Source organism: Gastrolobium bilobum, unplaced genomic scaffold (assembly GCF_033153095.1).
Source record: "Gastrolobium bilobum isolate Gb01-03AN ecotype WA unplaced genomic scaffold, APGP_CSIRO_Gbil_v1 utg18249, whole genome shotgun sequence".
In the NCBI taxonomy this organism is placed as follows: domain Eukaryota; kingdom Viridiplantae; phylum Streptophyta; class Magnoliopsida; order Fabales; family Fabaceae; genus Gastrolobium; species Gastrolobium bilobum.
The window spans coordinates 12,750-28,849 of NW_026898849.1; the positions used below are offsets into that span (position 1 = coordinate 12,750).

A 16,100-nucleotide genomic window follows, 5' to 3' on the forward strand; every position below is an offset into this window, starting at 1 on the left:
TCCACCTCCTCTATATATACTTATTAGTTGTGGGTGGAGGCTAGGTCAGATTTGAGAGAACAAATTTGAGAGAAAAATTATTTGATTGTTTGAGTAAAGCTTTATGCTTTGCATTTGAGAGATCTCTAGAGAAAGTTTGAGTGAAACATCTCTAGGGTAGTTTGATTATCACCATTGTTGGAGAGATTGAGTTAACCACCACATTGGTGTATTTGATTCTTTGTAACCATTATTTTCATAGTGGATTTTTGATCTGGACTAGGTCCCGTGGGTTTTTACTTCTTCATTGAAGAAGGTTTTCTCACGTTAAATCTGGTTGTGTTCTTCTTCTCTCTCTCCTGTTTTCATTTTTAATTTTTCCGCTGCGCTGCCTGACCTGGTGAAGTTCAAGCCGAGGTATTGCCGAGATCCGAGATCAGGATCTTGTTGATTGACTTCCGCACAAAAGCTGCTTAGCCGAGCTTGAGGGAACCGAGTTTTCCCAACACGAAATACTCATAATTAATTAATATACAAAATATTATACGGAAAAAATAAATAATGTTGATATTTTAAAATTTTGAAAAATATTTAATACTTTTTATCTTAAATAATTTTTTCGATACTCTTGTTAATGCAATCACCAACAACAATTGCGATCGTCTGCAGTTCAGATATAGAACCGTGTACCATGCAGTTTTAAATTGTGTGGCCCAAAATATTTAAAATTGAGTTATAATTATTTTTTCTTAACTATAAAACACATAATTTTAAAGGTGAACAAGTGAAGATGCTGTATATTTTATTTTATTTTTAACTTTTTGTGAAAATTGTTAGACGATCCAAAACCATTGCCAACCAAAGTTAAAATAAGACCAACCGAAAGACATAACAACAAAGGTGGTGGATCTAACCGTCTGAAATGTTAGCGCACTTTTTGGTTTTTCTCTCTCATCATCAGATCAACGAACCATCATGTAATTTTCTTTTATCAAAACCACCACCCCCACCCCCACAACCCATTCAAGGCCTTTTTGGCCCCTCCCTCTCTCTCTCTGTTGTTGCATTGTAGATTCCGTTTTCTTGCGCAAGAGGGGTTGTGGTTGTGGAAGAGAATGCAAGCCAATTGATTCTTTTCATTCAAAGCAGAGAGGGTGAAACAGGAAATAAGGGTCTTGTCTTAATTTGTCTAAGGTTGAAAAATGGTGTTGGTTGATGAAAAGAACAGGGATAGGGTGGCTAAGAAGGAGGTGGTGGAGCTTCCACAAAATGATCAAGCTGTAACTGTGGCATTTCATGGGGAGGAACTGAACGAGGATGTACCTCTTGCCCACTTGTCTAAGAAGTCTCCTTTAACCATGGTTTTCCTTTCTCTCTTCTCTTTCTATATTCCCTCAAATTTCACAAAATGTGTCAAAGTTTGCATTTTTATGTATCTTCAATTTTTATTATTTTCTTGGCTTTTTATAGTTTTATGACCAGGATAATGCCAGGACCAAGCTAACATGAGATTCCTTTGGTTCTGGCGCTTCTTTTTGGGTCTCCTTTTTCCGAGTTAATAATGATGGTTTGTGGCTATGTTGCATTTTTTGCAGGATAAACAAAACAAGGCGGTGGAGAATAAAAACAAGCTCTTGAACAGTCAAATGAAGCAAGTAAGATTTTGATGGTTTTTTTTTTTTTTTTTTTCTTGCTGTTGGATTTGATGATGAACTTGTAAGATACGCTTTCTTTAAATTCTTGTAATTTTCCTGCCCTTGATAGTTTGTGGTGATAGCAAAATGGGGAAAGCTCTCTAAACAGTAAACACTAAGCCAAGAATTTTGACAAGTAAAATGGTTTTTGTTGCCTGTAATGGAGTGAGTGAGTTTGTATTAGAAGACACTATAGATGACAAACCTTAAGTTATGATGATGCATGGGAAAATACTAGAGAAGTATTCTTGCTGTCTTCAGGCTATTGTGATGGAAAAAAAACTCGAAATGTTAACAGAAAATAATAATCTAAATATGTTATTATCACAGGGATAGTTTCTCTTTAGACCTAAGTTTTGACATTACTGAAGTGTTCTGTTTGATTCTAAATCAATCACTCTTCACTGAGTGCGCAACCTGCTCCTACGATATATTTTCCTTGGCACTCCTATTTTTCCTGATTTTTTCAAGTGCTCAACTAACCCTAACTATTTAACACATTACTCCGCACAATTATTAGACACTTTTTAATCTTATTTTCTGGCTGAGCTCCAATGTTTTTTTGAAGTGACCAATTTGTTGTACTTTACAAGAATAACCATATGAATTAAATCGCACAATTCATTGTAAACTAAAGTACAAGTGTTTGGCAATTCTACAAATGCTTCTACAGGCAACATCTGGTGAGGCACAGAAGTTTGCAAGGTTAGTAGATTATGTTAAGTGTTACTTAGTTAATAAATCCCTCCTCTTTTTTAAGTAACTAATGGTTAATTTGGGACATGGTCTTTGCTTGCAGCTCCATTAAGGTTGCAACAGATGGAACATCCTCTCACGGTGCAGCATTGATTCGAGCAGAGGAGATGCAGTCAAATTTGGAATCGGAATTCCCTAGTTTTGTGAAGTCCTTAGTCAGATCACATGTTGCTAGTTGTTTTTGGATGGTAATCATTTTAATAGACCGAAGTAAAAATGTTTCATTTAAGAAACCAAGTTGCATTATTTTTTAGAGCCATGTCTTCTAATTTCTTTTTATAGGGGCTGCCTGTAGCGTTCTGTAGAAGACACTTACCGGATAAGGATACAACAATCACTTTGGAAGATGAATCTGGTAAAGAATACAAAACGAAATACATTGCTTGTAAGACAGGATTGAGTGCTGGTTGGAGACAGTTTTCTGCTGTGCACAAATTGCAGGAGGGTGATGTGGTGGTCTTCCAATTAGTTGAACCTACCAAATTTAAGGTAGTGGTTTGGAATTTTTTTATTTGAATGTTCTTTTGTTAGTTCTAATGGTAATTCTTTTTCATTGACAATATAAGGACTATGTTGCAAAGAAAAAAGGTTAACAATAGCATGTATGTCACTGTTCACTAACGCTTCTGTAGTATGCTTACTTTCTGTTTTGTTGCATTCATGTCACTATAATAGATACTAATCATAATTGCAAATCTAAAATTACTGATAATTGATCATATTATTATTGATCAAATACTAATCCTGAAATGAGGGAGGTTAATGTTATTGACGAGATATTTACTTTGGGTTCTAAAGATTATATTCAGATAATGAAAGACAATGAACTGGGGCATTAGTATATCCTTATAGTACTATTGTTATGGTTCTGAATTCCTTAAAGATGGAAATGAAAAGAAAAAATGGAAATGGAAGAAAATGGGATCTGTTTATTGATGAGAAAAGAAACAAATCAACACACAAGAGACACTTCTCTTGCCAAAGGGCACTCCCCTTCTAACTAAGCACTCTCAGCCGATATTCAGAAAATACTAAAACACACTCCAATAGTAAGAACACACCCCCTTTTTATACAAACAGAACCAATCCCCCTAACTAACTAACCATCTTCCAACTAACTGAGTATATTTTCGAAGGAATATTCTTTACCTCCTTATACAAGTCATATCAGCTATCCATCATGAGTCACAGACTGATATGCAGGGTTTGATCTCTCTTTCTCGCTTGCCCTCTTTAGTTATGGTTCAAGGGTAGATCCAAGAGTATCTTTTGCCCCATTTTACATTAAAAGTGAGTCAGGACTTAATGCAGATGGAGGTTATCAATGCATAGGAACAAAAAATTTCCGGAAGGGATCTTTGTCAAAATAGGAAAAATATAAGCTATCCCAAAGCAAGAGATGTGAGGTTAAGTAGGTGGTGATCCATGCAATTTGATTAACCTCCTGCAAATGTTTGGGAGCCTTTGGTGCTTGCAAGACTAGTAATTTACAAAAGTGTGAAAAGGCAGTGATTTGGTATGCCTCTGGGACTTTTATTTCTATTGTTCTTATGACCTTGACAAGGAGGAGTTTGTGGACAGACAGCAAATTGTTATCTTCTAGTGACTGGTGTGCTTCTGTCTGTCTTATTCTTATGATTTTACGGAGCTAACACTTGTATCTAAAGCAAACTTTAGGAAGTCATATGGTGGCGCAATGATGACACTTAATTGCCATCAAGCAAAGTTGGAACTGCTAAAATGGGTATCATGCCCTGATTGTGAAGGCCATTCCTCTGGTCCTCTGTTAAAGAATGTTCTGGGTCCATGATTATGCCCAAGAAATGTTTTTCTTTAAAGAATGATTTCTCTCTCTTTCTCTCTATAGACTCACCACTTATTGATATGCTTCTTTTTCAGGTTTGTATAATAAGAGCTAATAATTCGAGGGAACTAGATGGGGCCCTTTCCCTTCTGAATCTAGACAGTAACATAAAACAAAAAGTGGGAGGCAAGACTTGTTTCTCTACCCTTTTAGTTTCTTATATTGTATCAATCATGAATCAACAAGGATTTATGCATTCTTGGTGTAGTATACTAACATTCTTTGTTTTACTCTTTCATGTTCTCAGGCAAAGATAATGCAAATACTAATTCAGTAGCATGTAATAGCTCAAAGAGAAAACATGGTAAACCTGTCCCTCAAGACATCCAAAAGAAAAAGAAAACCGGTGTGCCAAGATTAGGGCCTACGCCTAGGCAGTCTGCAGAACAATCAGAAAATGATAGCGAGGAAGCTCTCTCAGAAGTACTGGAGGGCTTTAAAATGCTTGAATTCAAAAATGTAAAACGTTTTGAAGATTTTAGCATCATAGTCGATGGAATGCTAATAGATGCTGAACTCTCAACTGAAGTTCGAAACAAGTACTACAAGCTCTGCTACAGTCAGCATGCTTTTCTTCATGACAATCTCATCAAGGGCTTGAACTATAAGCTGATTGCTGGAATTATATCTGAAACTGTCAACATTGCTGATGCCATAAAAATTAGTGTGATATCTACCCCACGTGTTGAATTTGCTAGTTGGGATAAAACTTTGCTTGCTTTTGAGCATTTGGGCATGAATGTTGAATTTTTAAGAATAAGATTGCGCCGGCTTGTAAGCATTGCTTATGAAACAGATGATGCCTCAGAGACCAAAAGATACTTGGCATATAGAAGTGAACATAGTCGAGCTGATGATGAAATAAAGAACATGGAAACTAAGCTTGAAGAATTGAAGGGAGCCTGTAATGGTTTTGGTGCTTATCTTGAGAGCTTGAGGTGCAAAGCAGAAAGCTATCAGCTCAAGTTTCAGAAAGAGGTCACTTCTCTTTGGTGAAAATTTCTCTCTGTGAGAATGTACGTATCTATGTATGTATATTGACTCGTGTGTTTCTTGGTTAAACATAAGATATGCAACTTAAAACTGGCTAGAAAATGTGCTTCAACTCAGATATGTACATCCTGTATATGAGCAGTGATATGTGTGGCAATTAGCATAGCCATTAATTTTTGTATGGTTGGTTAAAGGTCATTCTACTTGGGCTTAGCCTCTCCCAAGAATAAGTAATATTATAATGAAACATTTGGAACAGAACACAACTCTAAAGGTAAGAATGTGCTTACATTTGGTAAAAGTTTTCACTTCACTTCAACAAACTCAATTAAATTCAGGTCATGATGTTTCTCAACTATTTATCGAATTCTAGTGACGGGGAGATTGCATTTCTATGTTTAAACATTGGTGCATAAAAGGGGTTGTCTTTAAAGTCTGAACTGTTTTATATTAAAATCAATGTATTGCTTCTGGTCATAGTATTTTTATACATCGAGAGTGGCTCCTATGATTTTATAATTTGGAGAATTTTTTGTACCACTTGTGGCATGAGGGCCAAGGCCTAGGTGGAAAAATTGCGGGTGTATAGATTAGTTTAACAGTGTAAAATAATGACTGGCTAGTGACACAACAGGTTAACTTGGTGAATCTTAGAGTTAGACATGTTAGCCATGAACCTGTTTTCTGGAGTACTTCGTTTGCTGACACTGCAGATACGCCACTTTCTGGTGATTAGGGCTACGTAAGATTGTAAGTAAGCCATGAATTTTGAGGACAAACCCCAAATATAATTATTTCCAATGGGTCAAAATGATATTACACAAAGAAACATTGCAAATTTGCAACGGTTAAAATAAAACTGGACTTTGCTTTTATTATCGCGTGTCAAAGTTTGCTTTGGTTTTTTAGTTATGGCCCAACCAAAGACTTAACCTGTTAATTTTACATTCATATGGGTTGGTTTCCTATTATCCCAAAGATAAAAGTATTGTTGACGTTAATATTGATTCATTTACGGGGTTTAGTGTTTGTCATTTTAAATGATATAAATTATGTCATTTTAGAAGAGAGAGACAGACACAAAAAAAGAAAATCATGGGAGAGAGAAAGTGTGAGGTTATTTTTTAATTTAAAATTTAAATAATTTTTTTTTTCTATGTCTGTCTCTCTCTTAAAAGGACAGAGTGTTATGTCATTTAAAATGATAAACACTTTTCTCTTCATTTATCTACTAATAATTTTCTTATTTACACCTTAAATTGTTGGGGAACAAAAAGAGGAAAAAACTCAACTGAATTCACCACGAGGAACATAGTAGCCTTTCTATTACATAGCCCATGGTGGCTTTTACGGTGCAGCATATTGTGTAAGGTGAACGTGGAGTATGATTCATATTTCGTATTTAAATTATGATTCTTGTTAGCATGTTATTATTATGGGCTGACTTATTGTATTTTTTGTTTCTTAGTAATTTAGATTTGGACCTATGAATAGTCACTGTTAGAATTTTTAACGAATATCAATAAGGAGAATATAATACATATTGTCAGACATAACTCATATTGAATGAATAAGAGTGAATCGTTGTTTCACTTTTCTTCCTTTTCTCTTTTCAATTTGCATTTGTGTTGTGTGATTGTGCCGATTCCAACAAAGTGTATGGGTGTTTCCTTAATTTTGGTATAAGTAAGATTATTCAATTTTAAATAATGTCCATTGTTATATTTAATTATCCATTGTTATATTTAATTATAGTCCTACATTTATTTAAATTTATGTCTTAGTCCTTCATGAAATTATGACCAAGCTAACACACATACAACCCCATCAACATTGCCACCATGATTAGGTGCACGTGGACCGTAAACGTTGCTCATGGCTCATAGGTTTTATCTTAAGAATTGGGAACAGGGTAGTAAGACCCAAAAGCACTAACTCAACTGGGGATGGCTACTATTCTGCTGCTAGTGGACATGACAAATGACTCTTTTTGTTGGGATTGGGCTTTGTCTTCCTCTTTCTTTGTCGTACTTAAAAATAATTTATTTATTTTTTAATCCAGTTAACCATGCACTTCTAGTACACAGAAGTGCAAAAAAAAAAAAAAAAAAAAAAATGTTATCAAAAAAAAAAAAAAAAAAAAGTCACAAAAACTAAGTTCGGGAAGTTATGGTGAATTGGATGAAAATTTTGGTTAAGGGTTATGGCAACACTCATCGTAGGTAAATAAAATATAGGTACATAGCAAGGAAAAAGTAGTTGGATCACTGGATGCCACACAATAAGGTTTGACAAGGCCAATGTCATCATGTAAGAAGAAAAATTCACAATCCCCCCTATCACATAATATTCAAGAATTCAAGATAAAAATTCAATGAATAGGCCTTTCAAAATTCAATCTTTATATTGAAGAAAAATTAGTAATATTTATGTTATCAAAAAAAAAAAAATTAGTAATATTTACTATAAATAAAATAAAAAATAAGAAAAGATAAATCTTTCTCTCCAAGGGATCTGAAGATGATAGACGAGGAAGGATAACATAACATAGAAGTCCAAAGCCGAGAGTGAAATAGGATTAGGAAGAACTGACACTAAAATGTGAAGGTAGAAGACCTGATTTTTTGTCCTTTTCATTCAACTGCAAATAATTTTTACAATAAACAGTCAAATCCTAATTCCTAGAGGGATCAATAGAAATAAGAGAATCAAAGTTGACAAGCAAAAACCTAAAACATAAATTCACTTCCTTGATTTATCCGAACCCGCTGAAGTTGAGAAAAAACACAAAAAAGATGCGGGAAAAAAGTTAAAAAAGAAAATGAGCCTATCGTTCTCTAAAGTGGAAGAAAACAAGATGGTCAAAAAAAATTTGGCCCATTCCTCTACAAATTCAATACCTTCTTCAGCCACAACTCTACATCTCAATCTCAACATCCATGCAACTTGACCCTCCTTCATCCTGTAACATACCCAAATAAAAAAAGACGCATAATTAATTATAATCAATCAAAAAAAAAGAAAGAATAAGACAAGCATCAAGTGATTTAAAAAATATGAAAATAAAATAAAATCAAAACTTAACCTGTGAAGTCATATGAAGCCTAGCTGTCTCATTGACCAACCCTGACCTTCTTGCTTCAACTGAAGAACCTTCAATCTTGTCAACCTTTTTAGAACCAACGTGACTTTTTCTGAGACCCAGAAACCCTTTCCACTTTGTGGAAGACCCTTTAGGTGGCCTTAGGGAAAAACCTTGGTACTCATCATCATCACCTACGAGGAGCTCTTCCCTGAGAGTGGTGGTGGCTCTCTGAACCTGGTTGATGCAGTTATCCTTGAAGGGTAACAACCTTCCCTTGAAGAAAAGCTCATCAGCACTCATCATGGAGTGGTTTGTGGTAGAAAACTCGAAGTCTGAGGACACTGGTGCTTCTGATCTGGAACTTCGTTCTTGCTTTGTGGCTTGCTGAACATCCACAAAATCGTTTGAGAAAGAGATTCTGGGACTCATTGGAACACAGTGATGATGACTATTATTATGATTATTATGATGATGATGATGATGACCCTTGTGCTCGGAGTTGTACATGTCTAAGCATGCCATGAGCTTTCAGAACAACATGGAAATTATAAGGAAAAATAAAAAATGGTTTTTGTGAGGAGCAGAAACAAGAACCTATTAAATTCTACTTGGGACCCTCCCTCCCTCCCTCACACACTGTTACACCCCACACTCCGTAGTTCTTTGTATTTATACATATCAACTCAGGGTTTCATTTTTTATTTGTATTCCTTTCATCCTTCTCTAAATATTATAGGAGGGCAACATCTTCTTACATTGGTATAAAAAAATAAATATTATACTCAATCTTATTCGTTCATTTTCGTATATATGATAATTATAATTTATTAAAAATTAATAATTAATTAATAAAAATATCCCAATCAATTATTGTCATTTAATAGACAAAAATTATTGAAAATTAATAATTAATTAACAAAAATATTTTAATCAATTATTGTCATTAGATAGATGTAAACTAATAACTAAAGTTAAATATAAAATTTATTATTCTTATATTAATATAAATTGATTTGGTCTCTTTATATATATATTTACTTAATTTAAATCAAGATTAATTTAAAGTTACTTCTTCTATTTTGTCATGACTTGCTATTTTGGAATTTAATGATGGTTAATCTTCAAGATATATATGTAGTGTCTCATGACTTGCACAGCTCGCCCCTTGGACTAGAGTGAAGTAGTGAACCCGCTGAAACTGCCAGGAAAGGCCATTTTCTTTTCTTTCTTTTACCCTACGGATAACTGATGCAAAGTTTGCCTTTTTAGGCCAATCCATTCTGCTTCATGTTCATTAAATGATAAACAAAGTTTTGGGAAGATTCTATGAACTTGCACTTTTTACCATGTCATCTCAACATCCAATGCATAAGCAAATATTTTTTATTATTATTGTTATTATTATTTTTTACATGAACAATTTGGATAATATAATTCCTATGGTTCAATGGTTTTATTGGCGAGTTGGTGGCGGTTTATGCCTGAACAAATATTTTTAACATGTCTATTGTTCTCTTCGTATCAGCTGATCATAATAGGGAGGTGGAAAACTAATCTTTCTTAAAGTTTGGTAGGGAAAGATTTTATTCGATTCAAATCAAACTAATAGAGTAATAAATGAACTGATAAATGAGTCTTTCTGAAAAAAAAAAAAAAAAAAAAAAAAAAAAAAGCAGTTAAAATTGTCATAGCACAAAAGAAAAGAGGGTAGAGATTGAATGGTCAAAAATTAAATGTGTGTGTTAAAAGTGAAAGGTCAAGTAGGCAGGTTTTAGAGATGGTAAGTTGGAAACAGTTACCATTTGTGGTAAAGAAAGCAACAGCAGTGACATTTAAAGGAATGAGGTACTGGGTTGTAAAAGGTTAAATGTTTTGAGCTAAGTTTTAAGGCCTCACAGCACAGTGACACAGAGTCACAGTGGCACAGTTACAGCTAGCATGCATGGACAGCTATGCTAATTGACCAAGCTTTGACTCCAAAATTAACGAGGCACGTAATGAGCTGGCGCTACTGACAAATCAAAGTGACCACGTGACCCGGGATTGCCTTTCAATTTGATAGGAAATTTTATTCTAACTTAAAAGGAAATTAAATTGAATATGTGGCACATAATGTTAGCAGTTTGCACTGAATTTACTGATAAAAGAAAAATTGAAAAGATGGATTAATAAATTTGCTAATTGGAGCCACTAACATGGTTAAGTTAAAGTTCAAGTCATGTATATTGTCCACATAAAAAATGGTGTGCTCTCATTAACTGGTCATAACTCATAATGAGGCCTTTGAATCTGTTTCACTGTTCCAATTGACTCCCTCCTCACGTGGCCTCGCGCATAACCCTTCACTTCCTAAGCTAGACAACTATGGCCTTAACCAACTCATACTAATGTTTGTATCTTTATAATGTAAAGTTTCCCTGGGAGCGACTAAGTGGCTTTGTACCCCACCTTGTGTTTTTGCCAATCATAGGTAGGAAAAAATTGCAGCCTCCACAAATCAATTTATTTTTAATCATACATTGTTACTACTAATTATTTGCAATTGTGTAACTTGACCTGTGATTTCATAGTCTTGGTCCTCTTGGACCATTGTTTATAACTACTCGAAGAACAAGAAAGCCTAGTAACACGCAGGGAAGGATTAGGGTTTTTAACCAATTCAAACCGTGGTAATCAAATCAAAAAATTGATAATCGAAAAATAAAAAACTGAAAAAAAAAATTAACATATTTTAATTGGATTTGATCGGTTTTTTGATTTGGTTGGTGAAGACCGATCCAATATATTATATAATTATTATTTTTGAAAGATGATGGCTTAGATTCTTTTTTTTTGTAAACTTAGATTTTGAATGTTATTGATAGCAAAATATTTTGTTGTAGTTTTTTTATTGTCTATTAATCTATTTTAACTTTCTATGAGTTTTAAAATTTATTTTAGTTTGAAAACTTGAATTTTTCAGTAGTATATAATTTTGTATAATTTTATTTTGATATAATTAATGATTTGTTAGGAATGAAATTTTAAGCTTTTCCAAAAACACTGAAACTGATTCAATATAGAAGGACTAGATAGACGGTGGCAGGGTTCAAAAATATTCTTAACTTGAAGCTGAAGGACATGGTTGTCACTCACGTGGTTGAGTCCTTTCCAAGTGGCTAGCCTAATGAGGTTATGACACGTGGTCGATTCCCACAAATGATGGCCTTTGAACATGCTTCAGTCAAACACTATCAGCAAATTCTTGTAGAGTAAAAGGCCGTTGGAATTGGCCTGAGTAGATGCATCCAGGTCTTGGTCTCCCATCCTGTTAACAATAACTTGCATCTTATTGGCTGTGATACTATCCAAAGCTAAGTTAAAATTTCATATTAGCACTTGTATTTAATGTTAGTGCTCATTTTCCAATGTCAGATCAGAAGAGAAATGAGCTAGTTAATTCTCTAACTTCATTGTTTGGCTGCAGTGATAATTGAGACTAATTTGAGGAAGGGAGAAAAAACTTACCCAATTTTATAGAGTGTTTCTTCTCTTTCTCTTTCTCTCCTGGAGAGGGGTGATTTCCTTCCTTTGTTTAACCAATTAGGCAATTACTCTTAATTGCAAGATAATGTAGCCAAGTGCAAATTAAACTCGCAACTGGAAAAAAGTTGTATAAATATTATACAAATGTCTATGATCCTTCTAAGAAGTTTCCTTATAGAAATCTAACTTTTTTTGGGAAAATCTATATCTTCCAAAAGTCTTCAAGCTGTGGAGAGCCTCTTTCTGTCTTTCAGCTATCATTTCCAAGTCAAGCTTCCTGAATCTTTTGATTAATTGTCATCACTTTTGGCTTGCACCACTTAATTGCATGCCACAAATTAGGTTCTTCTCTGATTCTCTCACTTTGTGTTCCACACATAAGGCTCACAACGAGTTTCTTTTTAGTCACAAAACACAATCTCCATCATGAATTGCAGAGCATGAACTGGGCTAACTCTTGTTCCTTTTATACATTAGTCACTGATAATACAAAAATCCATCCTGTCCTGTTCCTTAAAAATCACAAATGTTGGTCATATTAGTTGGACTAATATATCCGGTGCTTAAGGACTACTATGACTAACATTTATGGTTATCAAGAAGTTGGGTGAAATTTTTATAATCTTATGAACTAACGTTTCTGCCATCAAGTTTGTCTATAATGGATTTGGAGTTTTCTCTTATTTTCTTCTCTTTCACTTTCCTTCTCTCAGTTATAATTGTGAGATTGACCCTACCCTCAAAATCCCTACAACAAGAGGTGGGTGTTTGTTAACCTGAAGTTCACAGGAAACCTGGGGCTGAATCCAGTTATTTGCAATTTGGCATAGTCTCAAATTTACTATTGCCATTTTTTTTTATTTTTTTTTTGAGTTACTCAACCCTAATTACCTCTTTGAGGCGAGTTAGCTCCCTCCGGTATCCCCACAAGCTTCGACTCTTTGAGCCGGCTATGGGACTAATCCGGAGTGCGGGGGTCAGTGATGGCTAAAGGTTCAGCCCCCTCCCCAAAAATGCATTCAGCGAGAATCGAACACATGTCCAACACCACTATTGCCATCTTCTGTCATGCCTTTCTTGCAGTGGCTCAATATTTCCCTATTTTAAAGTATTGTCACTTTCCTTGTTCAACTATATGTAAATATATCTTGCAAATATAAACTTAATAAAAGATTCTTGAATTTTTTATTTTCCTTTTGGTTGGTCCTGTTACTCCTGTCATTGTCAAATACTGCATACCTTGTGGTGCAAGGTTACTTATAAGCATAATCCAGCAGCTAAAACAAGTCCCCTTCCCCTCAATAAAACTAGAAAAGGAGGGGTATAAAATCAGGAAAATATAATCAGTCTCTACTGTAGCTGGTTATGCCTTAAATAATAATAGGGTGATTCTGGTAGTAGCAGGCCTAAACGTGTCAAAGTATTAAAATTGACAATAACCTTTTTTCATTTTCATGTGAGATTAAGTTAGTGGAATGGGAGGCTATACTATTTTAAGTTCATATACCAAAAGTCTCAACGACGTTTATTGGTACTTACAATCACTTAACAAGAGGATAGCTAGTAGAAAGCAGCAGCACCTAACAAGAGGGATTGCTAGCAAGAAGTAGTAGCACCTAGCAAGAGGGATCGAGAAAAAATCATATTTTTTAAAAGGGAAAAATTTTCTCCTTTTAAAAGAGAAAAATTTTCTCATATTAGTGACTCATAGTATAAGTGGGTCCTATTTTGAAATTTTTTTTTTCTCCGCTATTTTGTAGACCCCACTTATATTATGAGTCACTAACATGAGAAAAATTTTCTCCTTTAAAATGAGAAAATGTTTTCCCTTTTTAAAATTAGTCTAAGAATTAAATTATTTTCTTTAAACCAGTTCAAAAATTGAATCGCTTTTTAAAATTGGTTCAACAAATCACTTTACCAACTTGGTTGGGTCCATTTTTTAGGAGTATGAAAAAATCAAATGAATTGAACTGAACTATAAACCGAACCGAATCGCATCATATTTTCTCGAACTAATTTAAGAATTAAATCATCGAATTCAAATCAGTTCAAGAACTGAATCACTTTTTGAAACCAGTTTGGTTTGCTCGATGCAAATCACATTTTCGATTCGATTCGATTCAATTAAAAAGAACCATGCCCACACCCTTACTAGTAAGAGTAATCAAAATGGCGGAGTCAAGAAGTTTTTTAAAGGAGGGAAAAATTATAATTTAAATTTCTTCTCTAAATTTATAACTATTTATATGAAAAAAGAAAAAGAAATGTATAAATTTTGAAGGAGGACGAGCCTTAAACATATCACCAAAGAATAAAAAATAATGCTCAATTTTAAAGGATTATACAAATGGGAAAGCTCCCTCCCCACCATTGAAATCAAACTTAAAAACTTTTAAATAAAAATAAAAACTCAATCACTATTTTGTGACACTTTTTTAAACAGATTTTTTGTATAATTTAATACAATGTTAAATTTAACTACTATCGTTATCACTTTTTTTTTGTGGTAAACATATCGTTATTACTTTTAAATATCACACTACTCATTTACTGAAAAAAAATATATATATCACACTACTCATAAGATATTTACATTTTATATTATAGTGGTAATATCTTTGAAAGTGTCATTTAATCAAAAGGGAAATTAGAAAACTAACCCGAAATTGAATTCAAATGCTCCTTTCAGCAATTCTTCCAATCGGTTACCACTTGTTTCCATCATCAACCTGGAAACACACTAGTCACCAACCATGCCTTCACCAACAAAACTACAGTAATTTTTCCTATCACCAAAGTACACATGCCACATATTTTTAATTATTTTCAACATGCCATGCATTCGAAATTAATGTACACTTGTTTTCTGCTTGGCAAACATTGGTTCCATAAGTTAATTCCTAGTAATACAATAATATACTTGGTTGGGAGAGTGGGAAGGGAAGAGAGGACATGTGAAAAAAGCGAATGGACAGTGAGAGAAGTAACCAAAGATAATTGATTAAGCAGAAAAAAATAAAAGAAAAAGAATTAAATAAGGATATGAATAAAAAACTGAAACCCTGTGCAGCAAAAGCCATCATAAGTCATAACAACTATACTATATTATGTATGGGAAATATTATTCTCATTTTATATGAAGTAATTATTTCATGTTATCTCACTTCGAAAATCTCATCTATTCTTTTTTTTTTCTTTTTTTTTTTTAATGATGAGCTCCACGTGACTTCTCTATGTAACATGAAAGAATTATTCTCGTATAAAATGAGAATAGTATTTTTCATTACCTATCCACTTTATCCAATAAATTCATTAAATAAATCAAGCTGTCGAGTTAAATAAAAAATCTCCCGATATTGTAGCTGCAAAAGATAAAATTTGCGTGGAGCAAGCAAACCATACAATACGTCAACCACATTCACCAAAATGCAGATTCTTGTGCAGTCTTCTCTTGTATCTACTTCCGTATACACACGGACTGTACATGGATAGAATAAAGCGCAATAGATAAGTGATATGCTTTCGATTTCAAAACTCACACGGGTAGCTGTAAACAGATTATGAGATGTGCGCCGTGATTCTCTAATGTTATTATTATTTTTATTTCTTAATTGTTATTATTGAAAACAGCGTTCATGTTAGAAATTCAAGAAAAATAATAATAGATTATGATTACTAATTTACTATGCTAGCTTACAAGTGTTAACACTGCCCTTTAGAATGATTGCTTTCCTTGGGTTGAAACTTGGGTGGGTCTAACTCTATTAATTTGGGATTTCAAGAAATTTCGTAGTGACGACGAAGTGGTAGTGACCACTGACCATGAGTTGTATGTGCGACTCAACTCTAACGTTGTGTGTTAATTGTATATTGGGATGTAAATAACTGGGGACAAACCAAATTTTAATTTAAATGAGCCAAGCCTATAAAAAAATATATTGAGTTAGCCAGATACGAACTAAATTCTAGGCTTGACTTGTCTTGTTCATGAAAAATTTAAGACTTGACTTGACTCATTTATAATTATAAAACATATTTTTCCAAACTCTCATACGTCTAAATGTTAGGACTATAAATGCATCAAATTCTATATTCCTTCGTTAGAGAAAAAAACAATTGTTGCTCCCTTTGACTGCCTCAATAATTTTAATCCGGATTTTACAGGGTGGATGATTGAGGAAGACAAAAAGCAAAAGCAAGA

At 33.8% G+C, this 16,100-nt stretch overlaps 2 protein-coding genes across 2 annotated transcripts; one reads left to right on the forward strand and one right to left on the reverse strand.

Annotated features, from left to right (window-relative positions):
• Positions 1–1,181: 1,181 nt before the first annotated feature.
• LOC133284713 (B3 domain-containing protein Os01g0234100-like) lies at positions 1,182–5,289 on the forward strand. Its single transcript, XM_061481786.1, has 6 exons — positions 1,182–1,340; positions 1,575–1,609; positions 2,473–2,617; positions 2,712–2,918; positions 4,329–4,419; positions 4,541–5,289. Exons 1-6 carry the CDS (start codon positions 1,182–1,184, stop codon positions 5,287–5,289), a joined length of 1,386 nt encoding a protein of 461 aa, XP_061337770.1.
• A 2,676-nt stretch (positions 5,290–7,965) lies between these two features.
• On the reverse strand, positions 7,966–8,945 carry LOC133284712 (uncharacterized). Its single transcript, XM_061481785.1, has 2 exons — positions 8,372–8,945; positions 7,966–8,248 (listed from the first exon to the last, which is right to left on the reverse strand). Exons 1-2 carry the CDS (start codon positions 8,891–8,893, stop codon positions 8,204–8,206), a joined length of 567 nt encoding a protein of 188 aa, XP_061337769.1. The 5' UTR covers positions 8,894–8,945; the 3' UTR covers positions 7,966–8,203.
• Positions 8,946–16,100: the final 7,155 nt, after the last annotated feature.

Coding starts and splice junctions, on each gene's coding strand:
- LOC133284712 (XM_061481785.1), bottom strand. CDS start 8,893: ATGGCATGCTTAGACATGTACAACTCCGAGCACAAGGGTCATCATCAT. Junction 8,249..8,371: donor GGCTTCATATGACTTCACAG/GTTAAGTTTTGA, acceptor GGTATGTTACAG/GATGAAGGAGGGTCAAGTTG.
- LOC133284713 (XM_061481786.1), top strand. CDS start 1,182: ATGGTGTTGGTTGATGAAAAGAACAGGGATAGGGTGGCTAAGAAGGAG. Junction 1,341..1,574: donor AGAAGTCTCCTTTAACCATG/GTTTTCCTTTCT, acceptor CATTTTTTGCAG/GATAAACAAAACAAGGCGGT. Junction 2,618..2,711: donor TTGCTAGTTGTTTTTGGATG/GTAATCATTTTA, acceptor TTCTTTTTATAG/GGGCTGCCTGTAGCGTTCTG.